At 55.5% G+C, this 9,364-nt stretch overlaps 1 protein-coding gene across 1 annotated transcript; it reads left to right on the forward strand.

The window, feature by feature from the left end:
- Positions 1-5,180: 5,180 nt before the first annotated feature.
- ZBTB9 (zinc finger and BTB domain containing 9) lies at positions 5,181-9,098 on the forward strand. Its single transcript, XM_072987677.2, has 2 exons — positions 5,181-5,257; positions 6,459-9,098. Exon 2 carries the CDS (start codon positions 6,506-6,508, stop codon positions 7,934-7,936), a length of 1,431 nt encoding a protein of 476 aa, XP_072843778.2. The 5' UTR covers positions 5,181-5,257; positions 6,459-6,505; the 3' UTR covers positions 7,937-9,098.
- Positions 9,099-9,364: the final 266 nt, after the last annotated feature.

A 9,364-nucleotide genomic window follows, 5' to 3' on the forward strand; every position in this document is an offset into this window, starting at 1 on the left:
TGTTGCAGGAGAGCCAGTCTCTGCCTGCCTGCCACCCCCCCACACACACACACACACACACGGCTGCCGACACCCCCAGGGCTGCAGAATGGCTCCTGTTTCTTTTCCTACCTCCTCTCCTTCCCAAGGACAAGACAGACTGAATGCCATGGGACTTATCCCTTCCCACCCCCTAGTCCAGAATGGCCCCTGGCAAGCATCTCATTGCAAAGCAGGGGAAACCCAGTTCTAAAAACAGCTATGGGGATTTAAAAACAAAAAACCCAGCCAAAACAGCCCATGGGGAGAAATATAAAAACCGGGAAAATTAAAAGGATCTTACATGTAGGCCATTAAAACGGCAGAGAAGGAGACTCAGCCTGAATACCCAAATGAAGTTTGGAAGTAATGAGACGTCTTGGCACAGAGGACTGTGGGGTGTGATGGGTTTGGCCCTCCCACCTGGCCTGGACGTCGGCAGGGCAGCTGCTGCTTGCCGTACCCCCTTTGGCTCCGCTACCATTCAGAGGGCAGCCCTTTTCACATGCTCCGGAGGGGCATTCTGGAAGGTCACCCCAGTGCTTCTGCTCTCGCCCCCCCAAACCAGGGCTAACAGCAGCTGCCCCTCTGCTATGGCCGGCCACACCATCTGCAGCTGACCCCCCCCACTGCACCCGCCCACCCCGTTGCCATGCCTTTTTTTCCTGCTGAACGAGACCACCGTTGGTTCCTTCACAACCCCTCACTGTTCTTTGCAGGCACACCAGCAGGCCTGGGCTTGTCATGGCTGTTATTGTGCTTATTTATAGTTGGTGTTTTGCCCCTTTTGGTCACTCATGAAAAGCGGGGCTTTGCCTGTGCTGAGGTAGACCCCCCCCCTAGGCTAGACTTGAGTGAAAATGACCCCAAAGGTCATTTCCTGCCTCCATCCTTACCAACCCTCCTCTTCTCCCCAAACGAAGCGTGTTGGAGGGGGAAGCGGGAAGGTTGGCTTTTCCTTCCAGAGCCCCGTGGTGCTGAGGACCATCTGCGCCACTGCTGTTTTCTTGGAAGAGGCTGGGAGAATCAAGGACACTCCTGGCGCTGGGCTTCAGGGCTGGCCCCGGCAGCTTTATGGAAGCTCTTGTTCTTGTTGTCAACGGGCATAACCCACCTAACCTCGCAAGGAACGGGTGATTAGCAGCCTTTACACACACACACACCTGCTTCGCTTCCCATAAGGACTTAGGTTCTGGGATACTCCATGGGCCAGGAACCGCAGAGAGCGATTAGGCTGTCTGTCTGTCACGGAATCATTGATTAATTAAATGAATGAAAAAGTAACTCACATGCCAACTTTCTCCTAAAGGCAGCTTACAGTATTAAAGGGAATACAATTAAACACTCACTAATCAATGATGACTTTTTTTTAAAAAAAAAAAAGCATGGAACGGATCTCATATTAAAACTCATAAGAACAGCAATATTTAAAAAAAAAACGCAAGTAAAACACAGAATAAAATGCCCTCGGTTGAGCCAGTCGTTGAAAGGAAAGTCATCCCGGTTGCCTGGTCTTGAGGCATCTTTTTAAATAGGCTGATTTATTTTCATTTATTTATTTATTTATTTATTTATTTATTTAAAATTACGGCACAAGCTTTCCTGAGTGTAATTGGACTTCATCAAAAGTGTGAAGTGTTTCTCTCCCACACGGCAGATTAGCTGAGGGGAACCTGATTGCAGGGACACACCTCCCTCCCGCCCTAGGATCCGGCCACCTCCGTCCACTGCGCAAACCGTACCACAGACTTCCTGAAAATCAACGGCCCTCCCCCAGAACACGCCACCCTGGAGTTTAGCCCCCAGAGGTACACTAAATGCCACCAGGAGTGCCGTAACGGATGACGCTACAGCCTTTCTAACCATCAGATTCTGTTCCTCCAGCTTTGGTGAGACCCCCCTGACACCTACAGAATAACAGCATGGCCTCACAGCGCGTCCAGCGTCACTGCGGCTGACGTGCGCAATGCTTTTCTAACTCCAGTCTCCCCAAACCTTTTCTGAGATTCTTTGAGGACATCGTGGCCGTGCGTTTCTGGGAAAGCGATGCCCCGTCCTCTTCCACTAACACAGCCTGGACCAACCTCACCCCGGCGGCTTCTTTGTTGGACATGACTCAACACATACTTAACTAGTGTACAGCCCTCACATGAGATCCATCCATGACCTAGGCTTGTCCAGTTGCCTCAGACAGACTCCTAACTGAAGGATTTGATCACTGTACCCATCTAAAAGAAAGTGGAACAATAACAACCGGGTTGGCAGGGCCAGGCTGGCACCCGGTAATGATCCACGACCCAAGAAGAAAAGAACGAACCAGCCGTGCAGGACGGAGGGAGGTAGACCTCACCAGGGAACACAAAATGGTTCATTCCTGACACCAGAGACAGACCTCTAAGGACCTCTGCAGCAGCATCAGGCATTTTTACACACAGCAAACAAGTCGGTCTCCATGGATCCCAACTCTGGCATCAGAACTGGCAAAGGAAGGCAAAGTTACTGAGGGAAATTTTCGGTCTCAACCCAAGACGGATATTACGGGAGGAAAAGAGCTTCAGGGACAAATCCTGCTGCCATACACACACGCCCCCAATTCCCAGGAAAAACCCAAACAAGAACCGGGACAGGGACAGAATATGGCTTACAGTGTAGTTAGAAAACAGTATCACTCCAATTAGAGCTGTTTGGATAGTTCAGTGGTTTAGGTCTTGGATGGGAGTTTGGTTCCCCCTCGGTGCCTCCTGGGAGAAGAGACGGCCTGTGTAGCCTTGGTCAAGCTGCACAGTCCCGGGGCACCCCACCAGAAGAAGTGAAAGGGAAGCCATTTCTGAGTATTCTCTACCTAGAAAACTTTGAACCCGGTCGCCATCAGTCAGCTTTGACTTGATGGCACACTATTATTATTATTATTATTATTATTATTATTATTATTATTATTATTATTATTATTATTATTATTATTATTATTATTATTATTATTATTATTATTATTATTATTATTATTATTATTGCTCAAATTCAGGTAGTTGCAAATGTTAAAATATAAGGCAATCCACTGTAATTTTCAAAAACAGGGAAAACCGAAAACATCTCAGTTGGAGCGCTAACGATAATTTTAAAATCAGGTTCCAATTCAAACCTTTGTCAGGCGGCGAAAGCCTGTCGTTTTTTAAAATATGTTGTCAAGTCACACCGTACGGCAAAACCCTAGCAGGGCTTTCAAGATGTGCGAAACGGCCAAGAAGCAATTCTACCGCTGTCTTCCTCCCAGTGGATTTCTGTGGTTAAGTTTCATCCAGATCTCCCCATGTGCCAGCGCTCGCACCACTGCGCTGGCTCTCTTTACCACAGAGAAGACCGTCGCTCGCCCTCATGGAACCTCTCCTTCCAATTTCAAAGCCTCCTCTAAGGAAGACGATGGTGCTTCTGACAGCTTGGACCAAGATCATGTAGGCGTTTACAAGCCAGAATTAGAATTTAGGGCTGGGGCCAGAAATGGACCAGTGGCCCATAAATCTGCTAAACAAGGATTTCTATGTTCCCTGCAACTCAGGCCTAATCCTGAGTCTATCTGCACTGTTTTGACCCACGCTGAAGTTTCTAAAGCAGCCCTCTTGAACATGCCCCGGTTATTTCAAGGGGGACTGTGAGGGAGGCGGGTGTCATCCCACCAAACCCGGATGCTGCCAGGACCGTGGCAGGTGGTACCTTCTCTTTAACTGTGCCGATGCGCACCTGGGCCACTGCTGTGTGGAAGATTATAGAGCCGATAGCAGAAGTGAACCCGCAGGTCTTGAGAGAGATTATAATCCCGCCTAGAGCAGGCTGAATTATATTATTTGATCTGTCTGGCAATGAGCCAGGTGGGCGCCTGTCTTGTCAGAATGAAGCTTCAAGTTGGTTGGCCCTCGTTTCTGGAGCCCAAGCCACCTTACTCAGGGGAGATGCGTAACCTGGTGCGCCGAATCCCAAACATCCAGGCAAACCTTCCTGGCAGTTTAATGTAACTTTTGCACAGTACAGGGGACAGGCCAGATTCCGATGGGACCCCCATCCACCAAGGTAAGGAACAGGCGTTTCTCCACCAACCCTGCCTGCTGAGATTAGCAGTGCTAGCTAAGATCCACTGCAGGCTAGTGAGTGCCCCCTCCCCAGAATAAACACAGCCCGTAGCAAAAAAATAATAATAATAAAAAGGGGGGGGGAGCAAGCATGGTTCGTTTGAGACGTTTGCTGTATTCTTGCCATTTGATGGTGGTCCGATAAAAAGGGATCACCCAGCCTCCCTCTTGTGTCATCCTGGGAACCAGGGGGAATTAATCTTTGCTTTTTGTCCTGTGACAAAGGGAATCTGCTGCTTTTCCTGGGAGAGAAGTTTCTCAAGGGGCGCCCCCCCCCCGTGCACAGGAAGATCCTCCTTACGATCGATCCCAACCCCATCGGGGAAGGAAGAAGGGAGAGAAGCAAGTAAGGAGGAAGAGCCTGTGGAGGGATGGGGGGGGGAATTATTATGAGGCCACCTCCTTAGGACTACAACTCCCATGTTCCTCCATCACCGGCGAGGCGGGCGGTGGATGATGGGAGTTGTAACCCAAAATAAAAAAAAATCTGTTCGGGACGTGATTCCAACTCCCTTCCCCTGGCATTTCATGGGCACGGAGTGCTGTGGGGACCGGGAAGCCTCGGGTCCAATGGGGCGAACGAACCCCATCCCCAACCGCCTGGGGTCCCATTTTTAAAAAGAAAGATTTTTCAATTCATTGAAGAAATTGGCGGAACCGCCTCCGGAGGCTTCATCAGAGCGCCCCCTTCAGGCCGACAACATTACACCTCGTCCAACCAATCAGCGGAAAGGGCCGCCTATAACCCCTCCACCCGGCAGCGTCCAATGGGGCTGCAGGACGTGACGTTACCCGACTCCCGCTGCGTTCGGATGCCTCCCATTGGGCGACACGCACGACCCTTCCAGGCGCTAGGATCCCGCGAAGTTCGAGCCTGGGGTGGGGGTAAGCCTCCTATTGGCTCAGAGCAGGAGAGGGGCGGAACTACAGCGGAAAAGGTCCATTCCGCGCCCGGTCCTCTGCTCCTGATTGGGCGAGACGCGTCGATGGGGCTGGGCGTGACGAGGGTTCTGGTGCTTCCGGTGGAGGGGTGGAACGCGGGCAGGAAGTCGGGTGGGGGGAGGGGGGGCGAACGGGAGCGCCTTCGCTGCCGCCGCCGCCGCCGCCGCCGGTGCCAGGTGAGGAACCGGAGGGGCTGCCCGCGTCCCTAGTCCGCTTTCGGGGCGGGAGGCGCGGGGGGGGGGAAGAGGAGGAGTCTGCCAGCGAGGGCACCCCGGAGCATGTGCAGAGCGCGGGCCTTTTGGTGATCCTCCTCGTGCAGAGCCCGCGCCCGCCTTGGCGAGAGAAGGGCTCGTCCCAACCGGGGGAGGTGGGGGTGGAGGGAGGAGGAGAGCAGCCTTTGCTGGCCTGGAGGGAGCGGTGCCCCCCCTTGCAAAAGGCATATTTGGGGGGGGGAGGGAGGGGAGAGAGAAGGGGGAGGGGGCCCCCAAGGAAGATTTCCCCCCCATCCCGAATGCCATGCTCAAGGGTCCCCTCCCCCCATGCCCTGCTGGCATCTCCCCCCCCCACGGGGGTGGTGCAGGTGGGGGGAGACGGGGGTCTCCCTCGTGTCCCGGCTCCCCTCTGTGCAATAAGGCTGCTGCCCGCATGGGAAGGGTGGGGGCCGGTAGGGCCTGCCGACCCATCATCCTCATGGGACCCTCCCTCTCGCTTCTTCTCTCCCCACCCAAGCACACTCAAGAGGCTTGTGCCTGGTCTCCCCTCCCTCTCTAGGCCTTCCCCCCACTCCCCATGAAGCCCCGGGGAGACCCTCCTGCCACGAGGGTGTCTCTGGTGGGGGAGGGTCAGGTTTCCCCCCTCCCTCTGTGACTCCCAAAAAAGTCTCTCCCACCCCTGGGGAAATGCAAGATCTGGAAGTGGCCGACGGACTGCTACTCCTGGTTTGGGGCAGGAATGTGTGTAGGGGGGGCGAGAACAGAAGGGGGACCCTGGGTGTGGCTGTAGGTGTGAAACACAGGACGCAGCCTGTTGAAAGAAGCAGAAGGGCCCCAGAGGTCCTAGGCCCCCTTCTCTTTAAGAAAAAAAAAGAGGGTTGTAGGGCAGAACGGGGGGTCGTCCTTGGCAGCTTTGCAGGAGCCCCAGCTCTGGCCCCCTGGATCCATTCTTGAGCCCCTCACCCTCCTGGCCGGTTAGAGCAAGGAGAACGGCAGACGTTGGCCGTGTGAGGCGGGTGTGAAGCCTCAGCTCCCTCCCAGCCTTCCCGGTGGATTCAGTGGCAGGGGTGTTGCCCTCCAGGAGAGATTCCTCTTTTCTTCTCACCTGGCTTTTGTCTCCCTGCTTCCTCCTCTCTCCCCCCTCGCCCTGGTTGTGTCCCCACAGCTGCCTTCTGTGCCATTTGGAGGGTGGTGCCCAGCCTGGCCGGCGCCATGGAGCCCGAGTCCCGCAGCGTGCAGATCCAGTTCCCCCATTATGCCTCCGTGCTGCTGGAGTCCCTCAACAAGCACCGCCTGGAGGGGAAGTTCTGCGACATCTCCATCCACGTCCAGGGCCGGGTCTTCCAGGCCCACAAGAGCGTCCTGGCCGCCTCCTCCCCTTACTTCCATGACAAGCTCCTCCTGAACGACACGAACTGCATCGTCCTGCCCAGCGTCATCGAGCCCGAGGCCTTCGAGAACCTCCTGCAGCTCATATACTCCGGCCGGCTCAAGCTCCAGCTGGAGGCCCTGCCCAGCCACCTGCTGGTGGCCAGTGGCCTGCAGATGTGGCAGGTGGTGGACCAGTGCTCCGGCATCTTGAAGGAGCTGGAGGGCGGCCCCTGCCGGCCGTGGTCCAGCCGGGCCAGCGAGAGCCAGTCGCCAAGCAGCAGCAACTACTTCGGCCTGAGGGACGACGGGGAAGGGGGCGCAGGGGGCGGGGAGGGGCTCGGCCACCACCGCTCGCCGCATGGCTGCCCCGACGGGGAGGTGCTGAAAATCCAGGTGCCCCACGACGACGATGACGAGGAGGAGGAGGAAGAGGAAGAGGAGCGGCAGGGCCAGATCTGCAGCGGCTCCACAGACAGGCCAGTGAAGGTCATCCTGGATGAAGGGGAGGAGGAGGAGGAAGCCGGGGGAGGCGAGGGCTGCTCCAAGGGTTCAGGGGAGCCGGGCTCCGCCTTCGCCTCTCCACACGAGGTGGCCCCCAAGATCTTCTACATCAAGCAGGAGCGCTTTGACTCTGGGGAGGCGACCGCTTCGGGCCTGGGCGGCAGTGCGGCCTCGTCGTGCCTGGCCGAGTCCAGTTTCCTCAAGTCCTTGGGGAGGCCGCTGGGTCTGAGCGAGATGCCCTCAGGACTGTGCCAGGCCGAGATCCAGGAGACCGGCGAGGTCAGCTACATCTTCCCCAGCGGAGCCTCGTCCTCCACCGGGGCGCCCGGCGGCTTCTCGGGGAAGGCGCATCAGGCCCTCTCCTCGGACTCGGTGTCGTTCCCTGAGAGCTCCTGGAAACCGGTCGACCTGCACGGGAACGAGATCATCGCCCACGCCGTCCACGGCCAGGTGGTCCACGCGCCCGTCAAGCTGATGTCGGCGCCCGACGGCAAGAAGTTCGGCTGCCTGTGCGGGAAGCGCTTCGCCGTGAAGCCCAAGCGGGACCGTCACATCATGCTGACCTTCAGCCTGCGCCCCTTCGGCTGCTCGGTCTGCAACAAGAAGTTCAAACTGAAGCACCACCTGACCGAGCACATGAAGACCCACGACGGGAACCTCTACGCCTGCGAGGACTGCGGGCGGAAGTTCCGGGTCCAGAGCTGTTTCCTGAAGCACAAGGAGCTCTGCAAGGGACAGGGCTGGGCCACTGCCTGTTGGACCTACAAGTAGAAAGGGGCCTGGTGGGCCAAACCAGGAGGTCAGAGGAGGACCTGGAAAGGGCCCGTGCATCCGTGCATGTGCAATAGAGAGGCCGGCCGCTTCCCCTTCTCTTTGGCCTCCTCCTCCTGCTCACAGTGGCCTCCTTCCTTGACCCCCGTTTCTCTCCTGTGAGGAAAGGCAGAGCAGAAGCTGGAAGAGGAAGGAGGGCTTTGTGAGGAGGGGAGGGAGGCTGGAGGCCTCCTTGGGTCTTTTCCCGTCCTGCTGCCTTCCTTTTTTCGAGGCGACGCGAGTGGCTGCTGCAGATCCAACGTTGACAGGGCAGAAAGAACAGCCGCCGGTTATTGCCACAAGGAGACCCAGCTTTTAGGACTCTGCCTCCAGCGAATCTCAGCGGCCACGAGGAAGGGCAAGGGCAGGTCTTGCCACTTTTACCAAGCCACATGCCACTACCAGGGATTGCGTCGCTTGCCGGGCGATACCAGCGAGGCCCAGCTCAGCTATCTTAACCCCCCCTTTTTTCCCTCCTATCCTGACATTTCTTGGGGGGGGCAGCTGTTGCCTCAAAGCACCCGTGTGTGTGTGGGGTTGCGCTGCTGGTAAGCGCAGGAGCTCTGGCGAGACCTCGTGGCCACAGGCTGTGGAGAGGCTCCTTTCCAGGCTGCCGGGATGAATTTGTCTCATCACTTCATGAAACGGACGAGGTGCCCAGGGACAGATGGCCGGCCGGGGACACAGAAGCGGCTGTGGGGTTTGTCATAGATTGGGATGTGCTCTTGGCTGCTACTTGAAGAGTGGTGGCCCGTTCCCTCCCGATGTGCGCACACGCGCGCGCACACACACACACAGAGCGCCACCTGACAGCCTTCCCTGCTGAGATTCTGGCACACCTATTTAAAGCCAGAGATACTGGAGGCCCATCTCCCACCATCTGAGAAGAATAGGAAGGCTTGTGAGATGTGTGTGTGTGTGGGGGGGGGGTTTACCCTTGTGAGGACTCATTTGGGAACTAGCTACATGCACACTATCAATTTGTGGGGTAGCTGGTTTGGGTTTTTTAAAATAAATAAATATAAATATATATATTCAGTCTATATATATATATATATATTATGGGATTTAATATTTACTCTCCAAAGAGTCTTTGTAATGTATAAAAATGTACCCAGTTTTATGTGGCTCTGTGGTCTTTGATTCAAGCCTGATTCGTGTTCTGCGGGGGGGGGGGGGGTGACCATGAAGTTTCTTGGGGTTTCAGTGGCACCTCGTTAACCCACTCGGGCAGCTGCTCGGCTAGTGTGTCTAGTTGGTGGTCGGGGTTGGATAAGCAGGCATTGCCAAAATTCAGCACAAACTCATCAACTAGTGTATCTCCCTCCCTCCTGCTCGTTTTTTTTTGTTGTTGTTCATTTAAATACTTTTGTACTTCACCTTTTTTTC

Source organism: Pogona vitticeps, chromosome 2 (genome assembly GCF_051106095.1).
Source record: "Pogona vitticeps strain Pit_001003342236 chromosome 2, PviZW2.1, whole genome shotgun sequence".
NCBI lineage: Eukaryota > Metazoa > Chordata > Lepidosauria > Squamata > Agamidae > Pogona > Pogona vitticeps.